The sequence below is a fragment of the Anser anser genome (assembly GCF_964211835.1).
Source record: "Anser anser genome assembly, chromosome: 14".
Lineage (NCBI taxonomy): Eukaryota > Metazoa > Chordata > Aves > Anseriformes > Anatidae > Anser > Anser anser.
In genome coordinates, this window is record NC_139735.1 from 19,890,345 (window position 1) to 19,917,901 (window position 27,557).

Here is a 27,557-nt window from a genome sequence, read left to right on the forward strand (position 1 = left end):
GAGTTTTGCAAACTGTATTACTTTAATAACATCCATCCACCACAGCAATCTATACAGTTGAACTAAAGTACAACTTCACAGTATTTTCATCATGATTATCAGAAGTAAGAAGTAAGATAGGAGTTCCTGCAGCAAGCCACAGTGTGCTGAAAATCTGAGCAGAAACATGTAGAGGTAGGGTCTCATTTTCTCATTCTCTCTCTCAATTCAGCCCATTGCTGCTGAAGACCAGAACCTGATTATAACTTGGGGACAGGCTGCCCACTCACAGGCCCAGACCAAAGCCCAATTTCTGTTTTGCCAAGGTAGCAGAGTCCATACAGCAGCAGCCCTGATATGCAGAGAAATAAAGCTTAAAAGGCAAGACAGACCTGCTCCCACATCTCTACAGGAGTCTCAGGGAGCCGCTAGAAATGCTGAAGGCAGCATGGACAGGATAGCTCGCAGGGATGTTTACTGTCTGTATGAGCTGACATCTCTTAGCAAGGACTGTATCACTGATGTTATAAAATGACACTGTATTTCTTCTGCAGTCCAGCTCTACCCTGACCGTGCTGATAGCTGTAGTAGCAGCCTTTTCTGTGATCTTTGTATTATCTAGGAACACTCTGAAATTTCTGCCATCCTTTTGCAGGTAGCAATGAAAAGTCTGATGAGTGATCCCCAGCTTCCAGTGCGTTGTGCGGCTGGTGTCCACCTCCCAGAAGTGCCAGCCCTCCGAGAAGCTCTGGATGCTGTGCACAGGCAGGAGATCTCTCACTCCATACATTGCCATTTGTTGCTGCATAAGGGAGTTTGCAGTGAGTTCATAGTCACCTATATTGAATATACCCGTGCGAGATGGTGCAAAAGTCAGATGTTCATGAACTATAAAAAGAAAAAAAAAAACAACAGTAAAACAGCGAAAACAGTATTTCTGAAATACAGTATTTCTACTGATGAAAAAAAATCTTGAGCCTATCCAAGTTATTGAAAGTATATATAAATTGAAAACACCTTCTGCACCTCTCTTAACTACTCCTACATAATTCCAAATGAAGTGAAAAACACAATTCAAGATATGCTGATATTTCACAGTTTTAACACACCTTTTGCGTTTTGTTTCCAACTAGAGTAACTCCTAGATTTTAGTTTTCATCATTATCCTGCACAGTTTCATTACGTATTTTAAAAAACTCCCCGGATTAAATTTCACACACAGGAGTTGTGTAAACAGTAGCACAGCCATTTTATAAATGCTTATTTACTTAGTACCATTTGAATCCACTTTATAGAACTTTCAAAACTTCCTAGCATAAACCTTCACAAGCAGTTAATTCTGCCCTCAGGAATTTACTAAATGTTCTTATTCAAACCATCTCTTACAAGTAATACATTTCAATATTGTGACATTTTCTGCCCTGGAAGTTATCCTTTCAGGAAACAGAAACAATGGCAGTGACTTGGGCAATTAACTAAAACTGCTCGAATGGGATAGGCAATTACAAAACCATGGATCCATAGCTTTCTAGCCAGAACAGTTCCGGAAAATGCTTACAGGGACCACAGTGACAGCCTGGGAGTGGTGATGCTGTGATTCTTCATCTGCCAGGGCTGTACGCATGGTGGGTTGGTTAGGTCTGCACTTCGCCCACTACCACACACACCCTGCAGAAACCTTTCCACCCCAGCTGTTGCTGGGTCCCAACTGCCGGCTCACTGTCAGCAAGGGATAACATGATGGCATGGGAACCAGAATTTTTTTAATTTAGTTGGACAAGCATCTCACTGCGTACAGTACCAAGACTGTACATTGGTCTTTCAACACAGCATAAAAGAGTAGACTGATTTACATAGAAAGAATAGATTGTTTACGTTTTAAGACAAACTCCACCTGCTGCTGCGGAGTGCTCACCTTTTCTTGTGCTTTGAATTAAAGTTACACAACCCACTTTGATGCTACTGACAGAAGAGGTGTCGCTATTCTCTTCCCTTCATCCTCCCAGAAAATTCCTGGGACCTCTGCACCTCTTTACCCACAGACCATTTTAACAGGGTGCATTCAAAGCATGTCTCAAAGCACTGAGGCCCAGCACAAGCTCCCTTTTTATGCAGACATATGCAAAAGCCAAATGCAGTGTTACTAATCAGTTCTAGATATTCAGTGTATTGCTGTCTTGTTACAGTCCTTTCTTAAATATGGTTTGTTGACTTCTCCGTCTTCCCTCTCACTTAGTGAACTGGTCACTTACCAGGTAATGATTCACCTGAGAAGTCTATGTCCAAGATGAATTGCTGGAAAAGTGTTAGAATAGCCTCTTTTGTTGTTTCACCTAAAATAATGGGTGGCTTTGGCAGTTGTACAGCAGCTTTTTCAGGAGCCGGCCTCCTTATCCTAGAACATGCAGAAAGGCATCAGAAGAGCAGCAAGTCATGGGAAGACCATCCCCAATCCCATCCCTGAGCCAACAACTGAGCCAAGCAGAGGGCAACGCAATGTGGAGGATGACTCAGAATAGAAGCTCATCTGTCCTTTGCGTGCCCACGCAAGGACCTAAATATTCAAGAATTGCCCTCAGAGTTGGTCTCAAGAGCAGGTGCTGATGGTGAAGAAAGATAACTCTTGCTGTAGGTGGAGGTTCACACACGACTTCAGTTAAAATTCTGGGGCTTCCCCAGATCTCTGATGAAGTCAGGCGTAGTGTGTGCAGTCAGCGCGCTGAAGGGGTGACCAGTACGAGCCCAGGGCCTGCTGTCTGTGCGAAATGGGCCGTCAGCCCGGGACTGATGGAGGATCGACCATCAGCAGCAGAGTGAAATGCAAAAATAGACCACCCAGTGAAGAGCTTACCTGGCTTTTATCTCTGTCAAACCCTGTAAAAGACATTTTGAAAGCAGAATTAGCATAATGCAAGCAAAGGCCAACTGAAGAGCTGCAGTATCACTGGGAAGAGAGAGGCTGTTAGGTACCTTAGTGAAAAGTAGTGGGTCTTTCTGATCTCTCAGAGCCTCCAGCTCCTGTAGATCATGGCTGGTTTCATCTTTCCTCTCTTTGTATGTTTGTATCTGTGCCTGAATTTGAGAAAGCTGTTGCTCCTCACCGTGGCTGAGGGTTTCCAGGAGCTCTCCTTTTCTGCTACCCAGCTGCTTATACATCTCATCAAAGAGATTCTCCAGCCGATTCCTTCGCAAACTCTCCGCAGCCTTTTAAGAAAACATTTTCAAAGCTGTTAGGGACAGAATCTTACATTTTCCATGCGAACTCTGACTCAGAAAAGAGCCTGCTCTTTTCTGTGCTTAAGGAAGTATTCCTACTTTTTCCACATGGCAACACACCAACCCCAGCTCCTCTCTGCTTGGATTTCCAGTGCTGGGAAGTTCACTGCTCTCAGCAGGACCAGAATTGTATAGCAGCTGAAAAAGCAGCAGTTCTTGCAGAAAGCTTGCTCAAGGCTTTCCCCTATACATATCTTTCCTTCTTCTGCACTGGTATTTTTCTACGGATCCATTGCCTTTTGTCCTTTCAAGGAAGGGTGAGGAAAAATGCTTTATCTGCTTACTGCCTCCACCAAGCTGCCGTCAGTGTTGACAAACAGCTACACTGCCACAAACAGGACGCTGCCAATGGGTACAGTTCTGCCTTCAGACTAGAAGGGAACATTTGCCTTTCCTGAGGACAGGACTTCCAATCCCATCACTTCCACTGTTGGAGGAAGTCAAGTACCAGTTCTGCCTAAGCAGAGTGAAGTAGGATTTGGAGACCTGTGTTAAACTCCCTGCTCCCTCAGTTTTTAGCTAGGCATTTGTGTGCTGAGAGCAAAAACCAAACACTTTGGGGCAATCTTTTAACCTCATGACTACCAACTTCTTAGACCCACAGGCTGACCTAATAGGATTTAGATCACTATAAAGTTGTCTTCATCTTTCCCCTAAAGATTTCAAGGTACTAAGGCTGGAAAAAAACAACCACCACCAAACAGAAGGCATGGACTCAACAACAGCTTTCAAGCTCAAAGGTCCTTTGTAAACTGAAAATGTATTTCTCAGACGGATAAGAAAGTTGTTCTCCAGCCCCCCACAAGGAAGAAACCTTGGAAATATCTGAGAAACCACCAGGAACTTTAAAGCTTTGAGATCCATGATCAGGGGAAGGGAGAAAGAAAACCTTAGCTACAGCTACAAGCATAAACCATCCCCTAGGTAATATGGAATCGGGGAACAAACCTTTACGTCCGTCTCTTGTTTCAGCAGATTTTCTAAGCTTCTATTCACTTCAGCTTCGTATTTTTTCACTGATTGCAGAGTTTTAGGAAAATCATTCTGTGAAAATAACCAGATGGAGATAACAGGACAGGACAGACATACATGCACCAGATCAGCAATTTTATGGAAATGGGTTAAGCTAAACCTGAAGAAACTTTGTTCACTGCATGCTCTCAACACAAACCAATGCAGAAATCTTTTACTGGAAGATTGTCCCTGACCAAAAAACATGATTCTGAGTGCGGGAAAGGTATTTTCAAAACAAAAACTGTTCATGTGCAAGAGACACACCGAAACCATTCATGTGCGAGAGACACACCGAAAGGTACTTTTATTGGTGGCTGCTTCCTTTCTCTTACTCCGCCATTAATTTCTGTTGCACAAATGCAGCGCAGGATGATTTTCCTGTTTGAAAGTGAAACAAGAACCAAAAGCAAAGCCACAAGCTCTCATTCCCACCAGTCTGGCTCCTCAGGATGGGAAGAAAGGGTTTATATCCTCTTGATTTACATCCCAAGAGGCAAGCCCGGAGTCAATCTGTGGCACAACCAGACCTGGGGCTAAAAGCCAGATATCCCAAGAAGGGGGCTTCACCCCAACCTGAGCCTGCGCACCTGAAGCTCAGGATGTTTCATCCCTGTGCTGCAGGCAGCTCTCCATGCCACAGACCCCATGGTTTGAGCACCCCCTGTCCAGGCAGCCTTTCGGCAGCCTCTTACCTGCGCTTGGCCAAAAGCCTCTTCCACACTGATGATCTTGTGGCTGTTGTGGGAGCTGGCGACACAGCACAGTACGCAGATGCAGACCGAGTCTGTCACGCAGTAGCACTCGAGCAGTTTGCCATGCTGGGGGCATCTCCTCTCTGCCAAAACATGGACATCAGAGGGCTCCACCAGGACATGGTCTTTCAGGGAAGCCTTTGTGCTGTGCTTGTCCAGGTGCGCTTGGCACAGGGACGTCTCACAGCTCAGGCAGGTCTTCACCGCTGGCAGGGGCTTCTCAAGGCAGAAATCACACATGACCTCCTCGTTTTGCTGGCCTGAACTTTCTTCCATCTCTTCACGTTGCACTTGATGCTTTTCTTCCTCTCCATGAGTGCTGTCTTGCCCACAGGTATCCACAAACTTCTGTACTACGTTGCGGAGCTGGATGTTGGGCTGCAGCTCCGTAGGGGGAACTGCCTGGGTGTTGCACAGCGGGCAGCTGAAGAGGCTATGTGGGCAACACCGAAGTGCCTCCTGGATGCACTCCTTGCAGAAGCTGTGGCCGCAGGCGAGGGACACAGGGCTCCTATAAAGGCCCAGGCAGATGGGGCAGGTCAGCTCTTCCTGCAGAGCGCTCACTGCATGCGGCTCTGCCATGGCATCTGAAAAAAGTAGGCGTGGAAACCGAGCGAGGGCTGAGTGCCAGAGGGAGGGGACTGGTGGGAAAAGCAACCCTGGGAGGCCAGTTTCCTATAACCGCCCAGAAGCAGGAAGCTGTCACCATCTCCTCCTTGCAAGGACGTCGTCCTGCATCCTAGCAGCTTGCATGTCCCCTTTGAACATGCTGCCCAGCCTGCGCTTGCATCTTGCTTCCCCAAAAAGCTGCCAGGGGTTTCCCATCCCTGCCAGGAAGAATCCTGCGCAGCAGCTTCAGTACGGGGAGCTTGGCTGCTGCAAGCAAAGCACAGCAAATAGTCAACCCCTGCTTAAATCGGGGGAGCAGCAGCTAAGAAATGGAGCTTTCTATCTGTACCTGATGTAACTTTACTTTCTGCTAGTCCTCTTGTAGAAATTCCTTGAGACAACATCTGGAGATCCTCCATCCTTAAAGCCTGGCCCTGCGTCCACTTTTTCCAGCTCCAGCAGGTCCTTACCTTCCCTCTATTTGAGTACAAAGGGACAGGAAGAAAAAAATGTAGGAAATCGTCTCCATCTGCACTTCATCCAGGTGGGTGATCCCAGCCCAGACCCTCTGCAGGTGGTCGTGAGAGGGGCTGCTCCTGTCCTTCCCCGCTCAAGTGGCTACGTCTTAGGTGTTAGTTCCTCCTCGAAACAGAAGGGAAGGACACCCTTCAACTCCCTCACTTCAGGAGCAGGGGAGAGAGGAGGATGGAGGCACCTTATTTTTACTGTTCTGAGAGCTGCTTCTCTCCCTGTGCTCTCTCTGCGGTCTGGTTTCTGCCAGGCGGCAATGCCTGGAGCTGAGCTTCTGCTCCGCTCCTACAGGCGTGCTCAAAGCCCTGAGCAGATGCAAGAAGAGGGAGAACAGAATGTGTACGGAGGGTGGAGAAACAGGGGATTACTCTACTCAGGGAGTTCTCTACTTCAGGATTTCTCTTAAAGTGGAGATGGGTAAGAAATAGATCGCAGAGGACGAAGTGTCACAGGGGTTGAAGCAGCAAATGTGAAGGAACAGCTAGATTCAGTCCCTGCTTGAGAAATCCGTAATGGCCTATGATGCCTTGTCTCGCTGTAACTTTGAGTAAAATTAGGGTTAGGAGAAAATGTGACTGCAACTTAAGTGTGGGAGTGTCACAAACACACAGTTGCTTGTAAACGGAACCCTATGGTCTTCATCTCTGATAAAACATTTTTGTGGTAATAAAAGCCATTTATGTGGTAAATAAAAAAAAAAAAAAGTTTTCATCAGAATCCTGCAGTCATGTGCCTGCTAAGGAAAGTGAAACTAAAAGGGCTACTGGGATGGCCAGCAAGCATCTCCTCAATGTTAATTGTGTGGACATGGTTCCCTCTGGCTCAGCTGGAATATGGAACAGCTTTGCAGCAGGGGGTGCCAGAACAGAGGGGCACACGCAGTAGTTCCTGAGCTCAGCTAGCAACACAACAGTTTTTCAAAGAAGAAAACAAGTGAACAAGTGGGCAGGCTGCCCACTCACAGGCCCAGCCCAAAGCCCAATTTCTGTTGTGCCAATGTAGTAGATTCCATACAGCATCAGCCTTGATATGTAGAGAACCAAAGCCTAAAAGGCAAGACAGACCTGCTGAGAGAGGGAGTTAGGAGAATCTTAGCAATAGAGAGAGAGCGCTGACAGTATCAAACTAGTGGATGCTGCTTAATGTCTTTGCTAACTATTGTGCATTGTGCAAATTAACTAAAGCAAGAAGCCTTGGGCCCCTTACCAAGGTTAGTCTCTTGATAAGAGTGTTACCCTATCCTAAGAAACTGGCCAAAACTGGTCCTGCGGATGGACAAGAGCCAAGGAGCAAGTGAGTCTGCGCAAAGACAAGAGGTCAACTAGCAGTGATGAGGAAGAGTCACCAACCTTCATCCACATGACCCCCGGCGACCACTACCAGGAGACACTGTGCAAGCACGGATGGGAGGAGCTTATGGAAATGACTTCTTGAACTAATTTTAATATGAAGCAGGACAGGTTATGCATATGTATAGGCACATTGTGAAACTTCATGCATATGTAACTCTTTGCTGCATATAACCAAGGCAAGTTGCTGCGTCGCGTGTTCACGACTTTGGTGGGACTACCCCCCGTGCTGCCCAGCACTGAATAAGCATACCTACTTTACAATCTTACTGATTGTGGAGTCCGTTTTCCGCAAGTCACTGCTCCCACATCTCTACAGGAGTCTCAGGTAGCCGCTAGAAATGCTGAAGGCAGCACGGACAGGATAGCTCGCAGGGATGTTTACTGTCTGTATAAGCTGATGTCTCTTAGCAAGGACTCCATCCTTGTTGGACATGTTACAAAATGACACTGTATTTCTTCTGCAGTCCAGCTCTACCCTGACCGTGCTGATAGCTGTAGTAACTGCCTTTTCTGTGATCTTTTTACAATCTAGGAACACACTGAGATTACTGCCATCCATTTGCAGGTAGCAATGAAAAGTCTGATGAGTGATCCCCAGCTTCCAGTGCGTTGTGTGGCTGGTGTCCACCTCCCAGAATTGCCAGCCCTCCGAGAAGCTCTGAGTGCTGTACACGGGCCTGAAGTCCACGTCTGTGTACATTGCCCTTTGTTGATAAAGGCAGGGGATTACAGAGAGTTCCTTGTCATCTACATGAAATACACGTGTGTGACATGGCATAAAAGTCAGATGTACATGAGCTATAAAAAGAAAAAAAAAAAAACAAAAACATTACGGTCAACAGATAGTTCTGCAGATTTTCATACATCTCCATTGCTGAAAACAAAACCCTTGAGCCTACCCAAGTTATTAAAAATATATATTAATTGCATTAATTGAAAACTCCTTCTGCACGTCTCTTAACTACTCCTGTGTAGTTCCAAATGAAGAAAACACAGTTCAAGATATGCTGATATATCACAATTTTAACACACCTTTTGCCTTTTGTTTCCAACTAGAGTAACTCCTAGATTTTAGTTTCCATCTTTATGCTGCACAGCTTCATTACGCATTTAAAAAAACTCCCCGGATTAAATTTCACACACAAGTTGTGTGAACAGCCATTTTATAAATGCTTATTATAAATACTTATTTGCTTAGTACCATTTGAATCCACTTTATAGAACTTTCAAAACTTCCTAGCATAAACCTTCAGAAGCAGTCAATTCTGCCCTCAGGAATTTACTAGATATTCTTAATTCAGACCATCTCTTACAGGTAATGCATTTCAATATCGAGGCATTTTCTGCCCTGGAAGTTATCCCTTCAGGAAACAGAAACAGGGGCAGTGACTTGGGAAAATAACTAAAACTGCTTGAATTTTAAGACAAACTCCACCTGCTGCTGCGGAGTGCTCACCTTTTCTTGTGCTTTGAATTAAAGTTACACAACCCACTTTGATGCTACTGACAGAAGAGGTGTCGCTATTCTCTTCCCTTCATCCTCCCAGAAAATTCCTGGGACCTCTGCACCTCTTTACCCACAGACCATTTTAACAGGGTGCATTCAAAGCATGTCTCAAAGCACTGAGGCCCAGCACAAGCTCCCTTTTTATGCAGACATATGCAAAAGCCAAATGCAGTGTTACTAATCAGTTCTAGATATTCAGTGTATTGCTGTCTTGTTACAGTCCTTTCTTAAATATGGTTTGTTGACTTCTCCGTCTTCCCTCTCACTTAGTGAACTGGTCACTTACCAGGTAATGATTCACCTGAGAAGTCTATGTCCAAGATGAATTGCTGGAAAAGTGTTAGAATAGCCTCTTTTGTTGTTTCACCTAAAATAATGGGTGGCCTTGGCAGTTGTACAGCAGCTTTTTCAGGAGCCGGCCTCCTTATCCTAGAACATGCAGAAAGGCATCAGAAGAGCAGCAAGTCATGGGAAGACCATCCCCAATCCCATCCCTGAGCCAACAACTGAGCCAAGCAGAGGGCAACGCAATGTGGAGGATGACTCAGAATAGAAGCTCATCTGTCCTTTGCGTGCCCACGCAAGGACCTAAATATTCAAGAATTGCCCTCAGAGTTGGTCTCAAGAGCAGGTGCTGATGGTGAAGAAAGATAACTCTTGCTGTAGGTGGAGGTTCACACACGACTTCAGTTAAAATTCTGGGGCTTCCCCAGATCTCTGATGAAGTCAGGCGTAGTGTGTGCAGTCAGCGCGCTGAAGGGGTGACCAGTACGAGCCCAGGGCCTGCTGTCTGTGCGAAATGGGCCGTCAGCCCGGGACTGATGGAGGATCGACCATCAGCAGCAGAGTGAAATGCAAAAATAGACCACCCAGTGAAGAGCTTACCTGGCTTTTATCTCTGTCAAACCCTGTAAAAGACATTTTGAAAGCAGAATTAGCATAATGCAAGCAAAGGCCAACTGAAGAGCTGCAGTATCACTGGGAAGAGAGAGGCTGTTAGGTACCTTAGTGAAAAGTAGTGGGTCTTTCTGATCTCTCAGAGCCTCCAGCTCCTGTAGATCATGGCTGGTTTCATCTTTCCTCTCTTTGTATGTTTGTATCTGTGCCTGAATTTGAGAAAGCTGTTGCTCCTCACCGTGGCTGAGGGTTTCCAGGAGCTCTCCTTTTCTGCTACCCAGCTGCTTATACATCTCATCAAAGAGATTCTCCAGCCGATTCCTTCGCAAACTCTCCGCAGCCTTTTAAGAAAACATTTTCAAAGCTGTTAGGGACAGAATCTTACATTTTCCATGCGAACTCTGACTCAGAAAAGAGCCTGCTCTTTTCTGTGCTTAAGGAAGTATTCCTACTTTTTCCACATGGCAACACACCAACCCCAGCTCCTCTCTGCTTGGATTTCCAGTGCTGGGAAGTTCACTGCTCTCAGCAGGACCAGAATTGTATAGCAGCTGAAAAAGCAGCAGTTCTTGCAGAAAGCTTGCTCAAGGCTTTCCCCTATACATATCTTTCCTTCTTCTGCACTGGTATTTTTCTACGGATCCATTGCCTTTTGTCCTTTCAAGGAAGGGTGAGGAAAAATGCTTTATCTGCTTACTGCCTCCACCAAGCTGCCGTCAGTGTTGACAAACAGCTACACTGCCACAAACAGGATGCTGCCAATGGGTACAGTTCTGCCTTCAGACTAGAAGGGAACATTTGCCTTTCCTGAGGACAGGACTTCCAATCCCATCACTTCCACTGTTGGAGGAAGTCAAGTACCAGTTCTGCCTAAGCAGAGTGAAGTAGGATTTGGAGACCTGTGTTAAACTCCCTGCTCCCTCAGTTTTTAGCTAGGCATTTGTGTGCTGAGAGCAAAAACCAAACACTTTGGGGCAATCTTTTAACCTCATGACTACCAACTTCTTAGACCCACAGGCTGACCTAATAGGATTTAGATCACTATAAAGTTGTCTTCATCTTTCCCCTAAAGATTTCAAGGTACTAAGGCTGGAAAAAAACAAACTACCACCACCAAACAGAAGGCATGGACTCAACAACAGCTTTCAAGCTCAAAGGTCCTTTGTAAACTGAAAATGTATTTCTCAGACGGATAAGAAAGTTGTTCTCCAGCCCCCCACAAGGAAGAAACCTTGGAAATATCTGAGAAACCACCAGGAACTTAAAAGCTTTGAGATCCATGATCAGGGGAAGGGAGAAAGAAAACCTTAGCTACAGCTACAAGCATAAACCATCCCCTAGGTAATATGGAATCGGGGAACAAACCTTTACGTCCGTCTCTTGTTTCAGCAGATTTTCTAAGCTTCTATTCACTTCAGCTTCGTATTTTTTCACTGATTGCAGAGTTTTAGGAAAATCATTCTGTGAAAATAACCAGATGGAGATAACAGGACAGGACAGACATACATGCACCAGATCAGCAATTTTATGGAAATGGGTTAAGCTAAACCTGAAGAAACTTTGTTCACTGCATGCTCTCAACACAAACCAATGCAGAAATCTTTTACTGGAAGATTGTCCCTGACCAAAAAACATGATTCTGAGTGCGGGAAAGGTATTTTCAAAACAAAAACTGTTCATGTGCAAGAGACACACCGAAACCATTCATGTGCGAGAGACACACCGAAAGGTACTTTTATTGGTGGCTGCTTCCTTTCTCTTACTCCGCCATTAATTTCTGTTGCACAAATGCAGCGCAGGATGATTTTCCTGTTTGAAAGTGAAACAAGAACCAAAAGCAAAGCCACAAGCTCTCATTCCCACCAGTCTGGCTCCTCAGGATGGGAAGAAAGGGTTTATATCCTCTTGATTTACATCCCAAGAGGCAAGCCCGGAGTCAATCTGTGGCACAACCAGACCTGGGGCTAAAAGCCAGATATCCCAAGAAGGGGGCTTCACCCCAACCTGAGCCTGCGCACCTGAAGCTCAGGATGTTTCATCCCTGTGCTGCAGGCAGCTCTCCATGCCACAGACCCCATGGTTTGAGCACCCCCTGTCCAGGCAGCCTTTCGGCAGCCTCTTACCTGCGCTTGGCCAAAAGCCTCTTCCACACTGATGATCTTGTGGCTGTTGTGGGAGCTGGCGACACAGCACAGTACGCAGATGCAGACCGAGTCTGTCACGCAGTAGCACTCGAGCAGTTTGCCATGCTGGGGGCATCTCCTCTCTGCCAAAACATGGACATCAGAGGGCTCCACCAGGACATGGTCTTTCAGGGAAGCCTTTGTGCTGTGCTTGTCCAGGTGCGCTTGGCACAGGGACGTCTCACAGCTCAGGCAGGTCTTCACCGCTGGCAGGGGCTTCTCAAGGCAGAAATCACACATGACCTCCTCGTTTTGCTGGCCTGAACTTTCTTCCATCTCTTCACGTTGCACTTGATGCTTTTCTTCCTCTCCATGAGTGCTGTCTTGCCCACAGGTATCCACAAACTTCTGTACTACGTTGCGGAGCTGGATGTTGGGCTGCAGCTCCGTAGGGGGAACTGCCTGGGTGTTGCACAGCGGGCAGCTGAAGAGGCTATGTGGGCAACACCGAAGTGCCTCCTGGATGCACTCCTTGCAGAAGCTGTGGCCGCAGGCGAGGGACACAGGGCTCCTATAAAGGCCCAGGCAGATGGGGCAGGTCAGCTCTTCCTGCAGAGCGCTCACTGCATGCGGCTCTGCCATGGCATCTGAAAAAAGTAGGCGTGGAAACCGAGCGAGGGCTGAGTGCCAGAGGGAGGGGACTGGTGGGAAAAGCAACCCTGGGAGGCCAGTTTCCTATAACCGCCCAGAAGCAGGAAGCTGTCACCATCTCCTCCTTGCAAGGACGTCGTCCTGCATCCTAGCAGCTTGCATGTCCCCTTTGAACATGCTGCCCAGCCTGCGCTTGCATCTTGCTTCCCCAAAAAGCTGCCAGGGGTTTCCCATCCCTGCCAGGAAGAATCCTGCGCAGCAGCTTCAGTACGGGGAGCTTGGCTGCTGCAAGCAAAGCACAGCAAATAGTCAACCCCTGCTTAAATCGGGGGAGCAGCAGCTAAGAAATGGAGCTTTCTATCTGTACCTGATGTAACTTTACTTTCTGCTAGTCCTCTTGTAGAAATTCCTTGAGACAACATCTGGAGATCCTCCATCCTTAAAGCCTGGCCCTGCGTCCACTTTTTCCAGCTCCAGCAGGTCCTTACCTTCCCTCTATTTGAGTACAAAGGGACAGGAAGAAAAAAATGTAGGAAATCGTCTCCATCTGCACTTCATCCAGGTGGGTGATCCCAGCCCAGACCCTCTGCAGGTGGTCGTGAGAGGGGCTGCTCCTGTCCTTCCCCGCTCAAGTGGCTACGTCTTAGGTGTTAGTTCCTCCTCGAAACAGAAGGGAAGGACACCCTTCAACTCCCTCACTTCAGGAGCAGGGGAGAGAGGAGGATGGAGGCACCTTATTTTTACTGTTCTGAGAGCTGCTTCTCTCCCTGTGCTCTCTCTGCGGTCTGGTTTCTGCCAGGCGGCAATGCCTGGAGCTGAGCTTCTGCTCCGCTCCTACAGGCGTGCTCAAAGCCCTGAGCAGATGCAAGAAGAGGGAGAACAGAATGTGTACGGAGGGTGGAGAAACAGGGGATTACTCTACTCAGGGAGTTCTCTACTTCAGGATTTCTCTTAAAGTGGAGATGGGTAAGAAATAGATCGCAGAGGACGAAGTGTCACAGGGGTTGAAGCAGCAAATGTGAAGGAACAGCTAGATTCAGTCCCTGCTTGAGAAATCCGTAATGGCCTATGATGCCTTGTCTCGCTGTAACTTTGAGTAAAATTAGGGTTAGGAGAAAATGTGACTGCAACTTAAGTGTGGGAGTGTCACAAACACACAGTTGCTTGTAAACGGAACCCTATGGTCTTCATCTCTGATAAAACATTTTTGTGGTAATAAAAGCCATTTATGTGGTAAATAAAAAAAAAAAAAAGTTTTCATCAGAATCCTGCAGTCATGTGCCTGCTAAGGAAAGTGAAACTAAAAGGGCTACTGGGATGGCCAGCAAGCATCTCCTCAATGTTAATTGTGTGGACATGGTTCCCTCTGGCTCAGCTGGAATATGGAACAGCTTTGCAGCAGGGGGTGCCAGAACAGAGGGGCACACGCAGTAGTTCCTGAGCTCAGCTAGCAACACAACAGTTTTGAACAGGAGAAAATGTGACTTTCCAATCAGCTCTACTATGAAGCTGAAAATGATGTTAGCACTTTGTTCCATCTGCTTTTATTTGTTTTAATTTATACATCTGCAGAAATGTCCTATCTGTCACATGTTTTGCCTTCCTCTTTCCCTAGTCCTGTTTCTCCATGTAGCTGATAAGCTGGGCTGAAAAGTTCAAGACTTTCCTCTTCCTTTCTTCTGAGAAGCTTTAGCACAAATCCTACTGTCAGTAAGTGTCCTAGCAAAAGCTGTCCCTGTGAGACCCTTGTGGCAGAGCCCTTAGTGTCCGAGGTGCCTGCAAAGGCTGGTGGTAGTGGGCTGCTCTCAGCTGCTCCTGGATTCCTGAGGTCTTGCTAAAGATGTATTGCTCTATCCAAGATTTCTGAGCCAGTGCCCAGGCAATGTTTTTGTGTTTGATTAAATGCCCTGAGGAGAAAGTTATTTGAGTTATTTTTCAAGAATTTATCTTATAAACCTCTTCCTGATGATATTCACTTCTTGGTCCTGTCTGACTCACTGCACCTGCAGGGGAGGGGTACAGCTATTCCCTCCAGATCATAGAGGGCAAGCTCCTTATTAGCTTGCTGCCCATTGCCTGCTCCCTAATGCTTTCTTATGACCTTGGCCCACTGACTGCTTCAGAGATTTTTCTGTTCTCTCCAAGCGATGTTTCTTCTCATTGCCAAGCACTGTGTGTCCTTTATTATTTTTCTCTTCTCCATGGAGTCTGTGGTTTCACTTTGCAGTACTGCTGATCGCTTTTCCCCAGCTGTGTCAGACACGACAAACACTGCATTCAGTGCTCACCTGACCTTGCTGTCCGCTTCCCCCAAAATGCAGAAAACTGCTGCCTTCTGTTGCCTTTCCTCACCTCCAGCGTGGCAGAACTTGCGTTTGCAAATGCTGCGCTTTGTACCTATGGCACCGGCTGACTGCCACATTGCTGCATGCATCCCAAACCAAAAGACCTGGTCCTTCTCTGCGTGGAGCCCAGGAGGGCTGCATTAGGGCTTGCCCCCTGCAGGAGCCCGTGGGTGTTTTGTGGCCGCTGAGGGTTTCTCACTGCGCCCTGCAGTCTGAGACAAGCTGGGGCTGCCCCACGGCACGCTGCTGTGTGCGCTGCTGGGCGTGCTGCCTTCAGTCGGACTGGCCTGAAGTCTTGCTTCTTTACCCTTGATTAATTAAAGTTATTAATCCTTTCATTTAAGAAAGAATTAATCTCCTTAATTTCCTTCAGGAGTTTGGATAGCCAGAAGGTGCTGGAAGCTGCAGATAGTGACCACTGTAAATAATCTGCTGCTATCTCCTGAGCCATTTGCAGGCAGCCTGCGTGGCATAATGGTGTGCTGCCTCAGCCAAACAGGCTTTTTAGTTCTTCCCTTTGGACTCTGTTCCCTTTGGCCATGGCAATGACAGTCCAGGCCCTTGTTTCTTGCCTGTGTTCCAGATCAGCCATGTGTGGAAACCTGAGTCAGGCTGGCTGCAGGAGAAATGCTTTTGTACAGGGCGCTTTGGTGCCGCGATGCCTTATCCCACCATTTTGTAGGAAGCCTCCTCCTGTACCTGCAGCCCACACCTTTGTGGGGAGTTTGCTGCTGACAGGGGAAGGCCTGATGTTAGTTTCCCAGATTAGTTTTTTAATGTCCCAGCTTGAAATGCTGCAACCCAGCAGCTCTTCACAAAGTCCCTCGTTTTCTCAAGGCTGGGTCCCTGGGTTTGTACCAGCTCACAGTGTGCAGTGAGGTGACCAGCTCTGCCTAACTGTGACAAGAGGCAGCTTCAGTGTCTCCCTTTTTCCTGGAGGGAGGGCTAAACTCAGCAGCGGGGCAGAGCTAACATCACAAGCGAGCAACAGCTTAGTTGCCAGCTGGGTTCATTTTTCCACATAATTTTGAAATAAAAATTCAGAGATGGTTGGATTTGACTGATTGCAGAAACCCAGTAGAAGAAAACTGGACTTGTCTTTCCCAGACGTGAGTGTGAAGGACTGAGGATGCTTCCTGAGCCACGTCCCTTCCTCCCCTGCCATAGTGTCCAGTGGAGAGCCCCCAGCACGTGGGGACCACATGAGTTCGCTGTTCTCTTTGGACAGCTGAGTTACTGCCCGGACCTGAAACAAATGGCTCGCGGTGATGAATTGAGATGGTGCTGATGACAAAAGGGTTTTCACCGAAGAGTTTTTCCATTTAGCAGTAGTGAACTAAATCCTTTCCCTGCCTCTCTCCAGGCAGATGCTGATATTTTGCAAACCCACTGACATGAAGACTCCTTGTGATAGAAGACCAGCGTGAGCAGATATGGAGTGTGCCAAGCTGCAGGTAAATCTAATCCCTCTCTGTGCCCTTCTCCAGCAGGCTCTGCACGGGCAGTGAATCCTCAGTGCTTCAGGGTACTACCAAGAGCCTGGGGCATTGTATGTTCCCTTTTTGGCAGGATCAGGTCCTGAGCATGTATGCAGTGCCACAATTTCCCTCTAAAATCATAGGATCATAAAATCACAGAATCCTTTAGGTGTTGGCGGTGGGGAGGTCTCTCCTCTCTGCCCTGCAGGCTGGTGCCCGATGAAGGGCAGCTCCCTGCACATCTGAGCTCTCTGCCTGGCTGCAATTCCTTCAGTGCTCAGCACATGTGGAGTCCTTGTGGCTGTCAACCTGAAAGGGAAGCAGAGATGCTCAGACACGCAGAGAGCCCCAGAAGGTCTGCAGGAGCGCTCTGCCCACACCTCACCCACTGCAGCCGCTGCACAGCCATTGTGGCTTGCCTGGGGCAGGTCTGCTCCTGCTGCAAAGCTTGCCAAGGGCTGCTCAGCCCATGCCAAGTGCAGCCTCCTGTGCAACGCAGGCAGCCAGAGCCTGCAGATGAAGGGAGCAAGACACCCTCGCTCTGGCTCGGCAGCGGAGTGGGGATTTGGGGAGGGGGATCTGTTGGGGAATGGTGTCTTCTTACCTGCTGGAGGCTGCTGAGAGACACAAGAGATCCAAGTCTGAAGAGGTACTTGGAGGTACAGACCATGTATGGAAAAATAAAATGTATCCAGCCAAGGACTGATGAGGAGAGAAAGAGGGAACAGAGATTGTAGGACCCAAAACTGGCAACACCTAAAGTAAGCTCTGCACCAGCCCCTAAAGATGTACAGTGAGCACAGAAGGCAGGAGCTGGGTGGAGAGAGCAAAGCTGGGCAGGGAGAGCAACAGCAAGCTGGGAGGAAGTGCCTGCAGGTGAGCCAGGCAGCTGCTGCAGGCAGAGAGGTCGGTGCCACTGGGCAAGCGGGCAGACGTCCCTGAACTGGCAGGAGGCAGACACCAAACCTTTCCCCACTCCTCCCTGCAAAGGCACCTTCCAGACCTGGCCAGCGAGCTGGGATGGAGAAATGCTGGGATTGGGCAAATGCACGTGTTACTTTACATGAAGCCTCCAGAGCTCCTGCGCAGGACCTCAGGCGGTGCTAGCGCTGAATTCCCCGCCGGAGAGCGGGGAGCTCTGAGCCGGTGGCAGCCCTGTGCTGGGCTCCATGGCAGGGACAGCCCCGTCCCTGCACAGCCAGCCCCACAGAGCCCAGGGCACGTCAGGCACCAGATGCTGCTGCCTGAGGCACAGATGGATGCCGACACTAAAAGGGCAGCCCAGGACAGCTGGTCAGACAGTGAAATGAATCCCAGGCAGCAGCGGTGGTGTTTCCCAGCACCCCAGGCCCAGTGCTTTGAGACCAGGGGGCAGTTGTACCTGCACAGCTCGGCCCGAGGCAGAGGCTGCTGGCACAGGGCAGCAGGGCGGAGCTGCCCTGCTTACCCAGCAGCGTGGCAGCACTGTGAAGCCTCCAGCGATGTTTGTTCCCTCCCCACCTTCATCCTGGGCAGCTGAAGGGACTGCTCTCTGCTCTTCTCACTGAGCTGCTGCTTTCCCGCTAACGGCAATCCCCGCACTCCTCCACTTCGGGTGTGAGCACCTGGCTCCCAGTCCCTGCATTCGTGTGTCCCCTTGGCACTTCCGAGACCAACCAGCTTCAAACCACGCGTTTGCTCCGTCACACGGGTATCCTCCAGGTGCTGGCATGGAGCCAACAGACCCCCGTGAGGGGGATGCTGTTGAAGGTCAGGCATTTAGAAGATGCTGAAGATGCTCCCTCTCGGACCAAGGGGCAGCCGTCATCTCACCCAGCCCAGCTCTGCCTGCAGGTGGGGGCATGGCCACGCTGCCCTCGTTGCCCACACTGCCGGCCAGCCAAGGGCAGCAGCAGCAGTTGTCCCTACGCCCAAAAGCCAGCTCTTGACTTATTTTCTCCTCCCACAAGGCATGCTGAGCCTGGTTCAGGAGATAAGGCTGCTTCTGTTTATCCAGGGTGAGCAGGCATGCAAGCTACAACCAGAGCAGCGCCCAGGCTTGTGAAAAGAAGTTGTTTTATCAGAAAGTTATGCCCAAAGGATGAACTGCCCTGGTATTGTGGCTTTTGGTTTCTTTTTTTCAAAGGGATGAAACTAATTGTTGGACTAACAGAGCTGCAGCATGGATTTAGCTATGTATTCACGACCAGCTCCCCACAACCCTTAGGTCTGCTTGCAATATAATACAGAACAAACAGCACCAGTCCTTGGTCCCCAGGAGCGCTGGGGTCAGGACAAGTGCTGACCATGGGTGGGTCCTTCCCGCGCCCCCTCCTCCCCCACCCCCGGCCTCCTCCAGCCCCAACCCGGCCACCCAGCCGCAGCTTTCCATCAGCTCCTTTGCTTTGCATCTGTCCAGGCACTGGCCCAGCCTTAGCAAAATGCTCGCGCAGGGACTGCGACCCTGTGGCCGGTGCACCGTGCGCCGCGCTGCACCCCAACATCCTGCTGCCAGCCGGCCACGAGCGTTTTGTGCAGTGCGAAACGCCTCCTCCAGAGCGGATTTGCACCAGTATCCGAAGCACCAGCAGCACAGACTTGTTGCTCTTTTTTTTTTTTTTTCTCCCAGTTTATAGTATATATGTTATTGTTTATTTATAGGCAGATCACTTCACTATTTACAGTACATGAGCGTAGAGATTCTACAGTCTTTGTGATGTAAACAAGTAACTCCACGGCAGGGGAGTCTGGAAAAAGAAGCCAGTTCTGAAGTATTTACACAATTTAAAATAGAACTTTTATACCCACCGGCTAGATATAGATAATACATTGAGCGATTTGGTTAAATTATCTATGAAACTATAGAATCTGACAATGTAAAAATACAAGAAAACGTTCTCTCGTTTTAGAAGGTAGACAGTTAAATCACACTAGAAATAAATCTCTTTTTAAAAATAATAACAATAATAATAAAGGAAAGGCATAAGAATTCATGCCATCTTTTAAGATTAAAGTATATTACATAAATAAGGACACAATGGAACGGAACCGGGGAAAAAATTAAGTGAAATATAAAAAACCGCTACCAATTAAAAAAAAAAAAAAACATACTAAAAATTAGATTCTTAATCTCAGAGGGAACAATTCTGCCACTTTTGCTAACCCTGCAAGTAGAAAATCACAGAGTTTAGTAGTACTTACTCAGCGTGAGGAAGGAGGCAGAACTGGCCCCTAGTAATTATTAGCAGTGTCCTTTTATTCAAAAAAAAAAAAAAAGAAAAAAAAAGAGAGTTTAGCTTTTATTATAAATAACAAAGCAGATGTGCCCGTTTTTAGGTGAAATTCTTGCACCTTTCTCAAGAAATGCATCAGTTTAACCTTTCTCTCTCTCACATGCATACACACACTCCCTGCCCCGTCAGTGTGCGCTGGGTTTGGCTCTGCTCAGTAATGCCCTAACCGTGCCAGCCGGCGCTGCCCGTGCTGTCCCTGGCTGCGGCTTGAGGAGGGACGAGGAATGAGGCCCAAAGGCTGCATTTGATTCTCTATTGCTTCAGATTGTCGGGGACGGGCTAAGATAGAACAGAAAGGGTTTCAGGGCTTGCTATGAACAATGACGTAGCTCGGTATTCAGCGTAACTCCAAAAAGAAAGAAAAATACAATAAAAAAAAAAAAGAAAAAAAAGTGCTGGTCAGTAATGCTCCTTCGCATGGACCAGTGCTGAAACCAGACACTTGGACTGTAACATGGTGGCTGAGCTGCTGTTTCCATAGGGAAGACGTGCAGCCCAGCAAGCTGCGCTGGGTACAAATTGGGATAAACCTTTCCTTTGGGGCAACATCGAACCTAACACCCGGAATTGTCCTCTGCGTTCAGCCCAGACATTCAGAAACATTTGCTCCTTTCCTACGGAGCCCCAGGAGTCTGCTGGATTCCAGCCAGGAAACCTGGTATCCCACTGTGAACAATGAGATTTTTTGGGGCAACTCTGTGCAAAAAAAACGAACAGGCATTTTATCACCAGACTCTTCACATTTAGCGTTTCCCCGCAGTACTTACAGGCAACTATCGGGGGACATTCTATAGTTATACACTTTTTTTAAAAAAATAAATCTAAATCTCCTTCGTACTTATTGCCTACCATAATATACCCTTTTGCTCCCAGTTTCTCTTGGATTGGGGCCCCTACCCGTGTGCAGGGCTGGGCCCCAGCGGCGAGGGGCACCGGGTTCCTTTCCCTGTATTCAGCCCCCCCCTGGGCAGGGGGGTCTCTCACCCACCCCTGCCCAGTCCCTCCTTGCCCCTAGAGCACTGCGAGCTAACGAAAGCTTTCTACTAAAAAAATAAAAATAAAAATCAAGTGGGAACTTACTTTTCACCACTAACCCTGCATGAGCGATTCTGGACCCAGCAGGCAGTCACACCTGTGCTTCTTTAAGCCAAAATATGCCCTGCACACTCGCCGGGTCCTTAAAGGTGGGGGGAGCCATGGGGGCGGGCAGCATGCCCCCCCCCGGGCTCTGCTGCTGCTGCTGCAGCGAGGGGCGGGCGGCCACGGGGAGGGTGCCTGGGCCCCGTATGGTGCATCCTGAGCACCTCTGTGCGTATTGCATCAGTGCAGGAGAAATTTCTCAAGGGAGGAGGGAAAAAGAGCCGTCGAAATTTAAAGGAGGGGGAAAAAAAAAGGGAAAACCCCAAACAACAACAAAAATCCGTTTATAGGCTTCAGGCAACACGAAGACCACTTATTGCATCTCTTCCTATCCTAAGACTGCAGTACTGATTGGCTCTGTGCATTATGAGACCTCCCTGCTTGGGAGTGCTGTACCCGCTGCGCAGGAGCTCCGCGATGGTGGTGGGCTGCTGGCTGGCACAGGAAGCCACAGGAAAGCAACGTCCAATTTCGGATTGGGTACACAGAAACCAACGCTGGCAAAGCGCCTGAGGGCTGCCCCGGGAGAGGGCTCCTCGCGGCCTGGGCAGCCCACGCTGCGCTTGCCCCTTCCCCTCCACCACGCTTGATGCATCCTCCAGCTGGGAGCGGCCCAGGGCTCAGTCCCACTGCGGCTGAGCAAGGAGATGGAAGAATTCCACTTGGCTTTTTTTTTTTCCTTTTTTTTTGATTGATCGTTTTCTGAAAAACATCAGCACAGCACAGGACAGTACTACCCACCCTAAATGTGTCGCTATATACATTCTACATAAGCTCTATAGCAATCACATGTAAACATCATCGTTGTGAGGAAATACTAGGACAGAAAAAGGCAAAGCTACAATGAGGCAATTGCCAATAGCAAATGCTCGGTCTCGGCCAGGGTTACTCGTGTATGCTAAGTCAGGGAGGAGGTGGGGAGAGCCTGTGGCAGGAGAGACAGCGACCCTTGCTGCTGCTCTGGGCTGAGACGGAAGTGGTGCAAGGACAGCGACTGGCACCAGCAGCAGATTTGGGAACCACCATTCAACCCACCGGGGCTGTCCCACTGCCTCGCTGGTTGCTGTCGGAACCGCGGGTTCCACAAGAGCAGTGTGAAATATCTGGGTAATGGTGCTGGTACTGCTGCTGGCACCCCTTCTCCTGCCAGGGATCAGCGTGGGCTGTCAGGGGTGCAAACGCGCCCATGGAGCCAAGGGCCGTGTCGGCAGGGTGTGGGTTCCTGGAATTGAACCTCAAGCAATTTCGGAGGCTTTGGTCATACTCCCTGCAGGATGAAGTGGTGTCTGCACGGAGGAAATGAGAATAAAAACCCTAAGTCATGTACAGGGGAGACCCCAGAAGACTCTATCTATTGGCAGAGTTAAGGCTATAATATTCTATCTACATAGGATGGCTGAATCCCTAGTGGTCTCTGTGTCTGGGAAGTAAATGGAGACAATGGAGATGGCTTGAGGAGCCGGCAAGATTTCCTTTCCCTCTGGGAAATGGTGCCTCTGGCCTGCTCTCGGTTGGGGTTCCTCCAACCAGGGGCAGGGGCTCTCCCCCTCCCACCTCTCCCAGAGGCGGGGGGCAAGCTTGCAAGCAAATTTGGCGGGGATGCTGCTTGAGCATGCCTTACATCCAGCGCTGCCGGGAGGCCTGAGGGCCCTGGTGAGAGGTGGGGGGGACGACACGAGCAGCAGCAGGCCAGCTGGGAGCCGCAAACACACAGCAAAGCCGTGACGCTTCCTTCACACTGCTGGGCATGAGCCGGGCCGAGGGGGCAGAGGTGACAGCAGAGAGTGTGCCGTGCCGGCAGGGGTGCACGGGTCTGGGTTGCCAACGGGGTGCTGGGTGAGCGTATGGCTTGTAAGACACCGACCAGAGGACAGGCAGAGACGAGAAGGATCCTCACGGCCCGCTCCCTCCGCGGGCGCCCCAGGCCTGCCTGCGCAGGGCTGCAGCAACGACGGCCGGCAGGCAGCAGGGCTGCAGGCTGCCCGGCAGTGGTTCAACACTGCCTCCTTCCACCACCCCCTTCCCTCGCGCCTGCAGGCTGCCACGGCAGGAGCGGCCCACGGGCCTCTGACCGGGCCTGCTTGGCAGCTGGGTGCCGGGGGCTCGCCCCCCAGTGAGGAAAATGGCTTTGGCAGCAGTGGGGGAGCCCTGCGCACAGAGGGCCCTGGCGCACTGCCGGGGAGGCCGGTGCTTCTGCGGCCCAACGCTGGCTCTGTGACTCTGCTCTGACCCCCCATTTGCTCAGTGGCAAGTGCCTCATTACAGTGCATAGTTAAAAATCAAGGAAGCGGTACAATAAATCTGAATTACAGTACATCTGAGCCATAAATACATTTTTTTAAGCATATACTTTTTTTTTCTTCCTCTTCTATTAAAAATTAGTCTATAATCCTGATTCTATTCACAATTAACAATTTCATCATCACACACTACGGACAAAAAATGTTATGGTGAACACAGCTGCAACTCCACGGTGGGAGCACGGGGTCGGGGCCAGGGTGGGGAGGGGGCCGGGGGCTCCTAGGCTCACCCTAAAACAACCAGTCAGAAGCGGGGAGACTAATGTGTGGCAGTGAGACATCAACACCATGGGGACTCACAGACAGAAGCAGCTTTGTTCAATGTAAACATCGATTGAAAGGGACAGCAGTCTCTCTCTCGCGTGTGCGTGCTCTCGCTCTCTCGCTCTCTCTCGCTTGTCATAGACTGAATAATTTCTTTGAAAACGTAAACATATTGGAAGTGCCTTGACTGAGGTATTGAGGTATTCCTCCAGGGTTAAGGCTGTTACCGATGCAGGCTGAGCTGGGCCTCCTGCAGCAAGCTGTCAAAATCCATGGTCTCGTACTTGCTTTTCACCGGTGCCGGGGAGGACTCCTCTGCGCTGCAATCTGGGGACAGCAGGGACACAGGACAGCGGGGTGAGGGACGGCAGGAGGCGGGCAGGGGCGCCGAGGGGCACCATGTGCTCCCCGTGCCTGCGCACGGCGTCACGAAGCCCCGGCCGCCCCGGCAGTGCTTGGAGGTGATGGCTTTGCCGAGCATTCCCCGAGCTGGGTGCCTGCCCTGGCCTCCTCCTGGGAAGGCACCAATGTTGTCCCGTGTCCAAGAACAATATAAAATGGGAAAACGTGCTGTTTCTCCCCATTGAAAAGGAGCAAACTGCTGTTTGGCAGAGGGGCTCTCACTGCTCAGGTCAGAGGGCAGAGACGCCCGCTCCCACATTCACAAAAATTGCCGGCCCCAGGTGAATTCTGAGCCGCTGAAACACGGCACTTCCCACGTGAGCAGCCAGGTCGCGGCAAGCGTGGGCGTCTGCCTGTAGAGCTCCCCAGCTCTTGCATCTGAAGCTGAACAAAGAGTGCCATCACAAAGCCTGTGAAATCTAGCAAATGCCAGAAATAAGACCGCCTAATTGAACAGCAGCTTAACCCCTTTGTGTGTATATTTTTGATAGAGCTGTTAATGGCATGGCTGCATTTTACTTCTTCCTATGGGCTCTCTGTCTCAACCTGTGCACAGGGCGAGCAGGATTTAGGAACGAACCATGCCATGTAGTCAGGGGCAACTGCTTTCTCACAGAAACCAGGGGGTGAGGAGCTGGGAGCGGTGCTGGGGGTTCCCCTGCAGCTCTGCCCTCCCCACAGCGCTGCACAACTGACATTTTTGTCACGGGATGCTTGCTGGTTCTTACCTCAGAGCCCAGAATGGCAGATCCTAGCTTATTACATGGATAATGAGCATTTGCACCTACAGCCAAAGTCAGAGGGAACGCTGCTCTGTGCACATGAAATATTGTCAGGTGCTAAGAGACCAGGCAGTACTTGTGTCAGACTGAGCACCTAGAGGTAAATCAAGACTTAGGGCTTTATTTTCTGGGCGTGAAATGGACTGCCTTATCTTATGCATGAAGTGGGAAAACAGAACCACTTCGCTGCCTGCAGAGGGTGCAAAACTGAAAGCATGGTGTTCATGAAACACCTGAGGATCACAGTGATGAGGGCCAAGTGACGCCCCGATCACATTTCTCTTTCAAAACCAGCATAGGGTTTCACTCCTGTCCATTATCGAAGGCTGAGAGACAAGGTTGAGTGAGCCCTGGCTGAGTTAGCGAGGCAGACCTGTGGAGAGCAGTGTGTGTGCTAGCAGAAATCCATGTGGCACCAACAGAGTTAATGTAACTGCAGCACATCTCAATGTCTTCGTTTTGGATGAAAAGTACATATGCAATGCTGGGGAATCTGTCCTGTGGAGCAGTAAACAACCCAGATCACCTCTTGGGCTAATGAGCTGTTGTTGACCGCTTTCTCTAACGATGGGGAAGGGAGTTCTCAGCTGGAAAGCATCCAGCACCGTGCAGAAATGCAGCTGGGAAACGATGGGCTGTGCCTCCACTGAAACCCAGCAGCTCTGGGGTGGGATGCTACGCTTCGCAGCCAACACGCTCCGGGTCTTCACACAAGCTGCTTCCTTCTCTCCCTCCAGTGCCCAAAGCCATCCAGCTGGGCTGGGAGCAGCTGTGTGAGCCATACAGAGCAGGTGGGCTTTTGCTGCAGGCTGCAAAGAGCTTTTGGATCCTCACATGACGAGGGTTCAGAAATGCAAGGTGCCGTTACTGTGCCGTGCTGATAAACAGGACGCTTCCAAGGAAGCCTTCTTACCCAAGTCAGCGTATCTGGTCCAGAAGAAGTGCCCAAGGCCACCAGAGCTGAGCTGGAAGGAAGGCTCGTTCCTCTTCCTTAGCGAGGTGCCATTCTTCAGAGATAAGGCAGCATGCTCTGAATACCGGTAGGTGATGAAGCCGTATTTATCCCCCCTGCACAACCAAAGAAAGAAGCAGAGATGCACCGGGCTCCACAACCCTGCCCACACAGCTCTGCCCTGTGCCCTGCCACCATCCTGCCGCCCACCCCTGCACCCATGGGGTGGGCTGGGGTGGCGCAGGCTTCACCCCCCCGGCACTGCCCTGTCACTGTCACTCCTAGAGCTGAGGCAGAGGTGACCGCGCGCCCCATGAGCCCAGCACCTCGCCACCCACCTGTTAGTCCTGGACAGGACCTGGCACTCCACGATCTCACCAAACACCTCAAAGCGTTTCTTCAGCTCGCTGGAGCTCATGTTGCTGGAGAGGTTCCTGACGTACACCACCCGGCCTTCCCCCTGCCAGCACCAAGCGAGAGGTCTCAGGCTCCCGACCCGCGCCTCCAGCACTGCCCATGGGTGCTGGACACGCAGGGTGCCCAGGAGCCCTCCGCCCTGGCTGCGCAGCGCTGCCTGGCCCCCAGCCCGCTGCTGTCATAGCCAAGCTAAAGCAGCCACACGCCCCTTCCTCCCTTGTCAATGCCTCCTGCGTCTCTGCAGCCTTTGTACCTTATCCCGGTGAAGTCACCAGGAAACATTCCTGAGAACTTATGGAGGAAAAATTCGACTGTGCTGCAGGAGAAAAATGCCAGACGGGCAGACGTGAGCATGCACGTGTGCGCACAGCAGCGGAGAAGAGCTATTTCCCTGCACATGCAGCCCCACACCACCGCACACGCCGCACCCGTGCTGCCCCTGCAGCAGTGCTGGTGGCTGCGCAGCTCCAGGGATTCCGCGGTGGAGACCGACGTGGGATGCGCCGGGAGTTTCTGTGCCAAGGACTCTGTGTATTGCCAATTGCCGATCGCTTCCGCTTTGCTTTAGCTTTGCTTTCTCCCCCAGTCATGTCCCTGTTTAACACTGGCCTCACACCAAGGGATGCTGAAGCCAGGGCTAATGCTCCACCGCTGCTTTTCTGGAGCAGGGCACTACTGAGGGCTGCGGGTTGCTTTGTCCCAGCACGCACGCGGGTGCCGGCGGGAGGGAGCGGCCGCTGCCCCCGGGGTAGGCGCTACTCCCTGCTCACTTACGATGGCCTTTTCCCGTTTCTTCTCCAGCTGGCCCCGGCTCCCACTGCCACCTTGACACTGCTCGCCGTTCTCACACCTGCGGAGCACGAGAGACGAGGTCAGCCCCAAAAGGGGAGCCTGCAGGGAACGCTTCAGCCACCAAAAGGGAGGTGAGGCAGCGGGTTTCTGAAGAGGCAGGCAGGTGCCTGGCAAATATTGGCAGCAAAGGGGAGATGGGGTCATGCAAAGAGCTTCGAGCTTCTCTGGGCCACGCCACCTCTCTTGAACCTGCTATGACACTGGAAAGCCCATTCCTTGATGCCAGAAGCAGTCCCTAACCAGTGTGTGCCCTTCCCACAAATGGCTCCAGCCCCTGCCAGTTGCTCCCAGCATGATGGAAACCCACAGGTACTTCCCCAGATGCTGCTTTCTCTGGCCGTGGCTGATGTTTTTGGCAGTTGCTGCTGTAGTACCAATTACTTCAATGGATTTTCTTTAACTAATTAGCATCTTTATACTCAGACCAGAGAGAGCCAGTGCTGTCATGCAGTGCCTTTGGACAGAGCTGGGAGCGGGGTCCACCCTGGCTCGCACACCATCTCCCTGCAGCAGCGAGGGAGGGGACAGCCACCATGCCAGGCCTGGCCAAGGGCCCATCTAGCCCAGGACCGACCCCAGCAGTGGCCAAAAGCAGGTTTCTACAAGACTGTGTGCCCCTAGAGCTGCTGCGAGCTGCCAGCCTCTCTGCTGCCCACCCATAC

At 50.2% G+C, this 27,557-nt stretch overlaps 3 protein-coding genes and 1 long non-coding RNA gene across 7 annotated transcripts in view; 1 reads left to right on the top strand and 3 right to left on the bottom strand.

Moving 5' to 3' along the window:
• Nucleotides 1–5,756, bottom strand: LOC310881180 (E3 ubiquitin-protein ligase TRIM62-like). Its single transcript, XM_083798108.1, has 6 exons — nt 4,962–5,756; nt 4,204–4,299; nt 2,950–3,183; nt 2,831–2,853; nt 2,232–2,374; nt 1–867 (listed from the first exon to the last, which is right to left on the bottom strand). The coding sequence occupies exons 1-6, from the start codon at nt 5,601–5,603 to the stop codon at nt 386–388; spliced, it is 1,620 nt and encodes a 539-aa protein (XP_083654234.1). The 5' UTR covers nt 5,604–5,756; the 3' UTR covers nt 1–385.
• A 4-nt stretch (nt 5,757–5,760) lies between these two features.
• Nucleotides 5,761–13,198, bottom strand: LOC310881179 (E3 ubiquitin-protein ligase TRIM62-like). 2 transcript variants are annotated; one of them, XR_014572188.1, is made up of 8 exons: nt 12,041–12,823; nt 11,283–11,378; nt 10,025–10,258; nt 9,906–9,928; nt 9,307–9,449; nt 7,768–8,311; nt 5,980–6,107; nt 5,761–5,897 (listed from the first exon to the last, which is right to left on the bottom strand). XR_014572188.1 is itself a non-coding variant. In XM_083798107.1 (7 exons), exons 2-7 carry the CDS (start codon nt 12,680–12,682, stop codon nt 7,824–7,826), a joined length of 1,626 nt encoding a protein of 541 aa, XP_083654233.1. In that variant the 5' UTR covers nt 12,683–12,976; nt 13,059–13,198; the 3' UTR covers nt 7,585–7,823. The 2 variants fall into 2 exon arrangements, 1 of the variants encoding a protein (XP_083654233.1); XM_083798107.1 differs by lacking the exons at nt 5,761–5,897; nt 5,980–6,107 and adding an exon at nt 13,059–13,198 and having other exon boundaries at nt 7,585–8,311; nt 12,041–12,976.
• Nucleotides 13,115–27,550, top strand: LOC310881181. Its single transcript, XR_014572189.1, has 3 exons — nt 13,115–13,253; nt 16,400–16,490; nt 26,845–27,550. It is a non-coding gene; the product is annotated as an uncharacterized lncRNA (long non-coding RNA).
• PPARGC1B (PPARG coactivator 1 beta) overlaps nt 18,621–27,557 on the bottom strand; it is a 45,132-nt gene continuing 36,195 nt past the window's right edge. The window contains exons 8-11 of one of the 3 annotated variants that reach the window (XM_083798097.1): nt 26,818–26,893; nt 25,965–26,086; nt 25,588–25,742; nt 18,621–23,817 (exon numbers count right to left, since the gene is read on the bottom strand). In XM_083798097.1, coding sequence (XP_083654223.1) covers nt 23,714–23,817; nt 25,588–25,742; nt 25,965–26,086; nt 26,818–26,893 — 457 coding nt within the window. In that variant the 3' untranslated portion in view covers nt 18,621–23,713. Of the gene's footprint in view, nt 23,818–25,587; nt 25,743–25,964; nt 26,087–26,817; nt 26,894–27,557 lie in introns of those variants that run through there. The other 2 variants (XM_083798096.1, XM_083798098.1) reach the window with 2 other exon arrangements.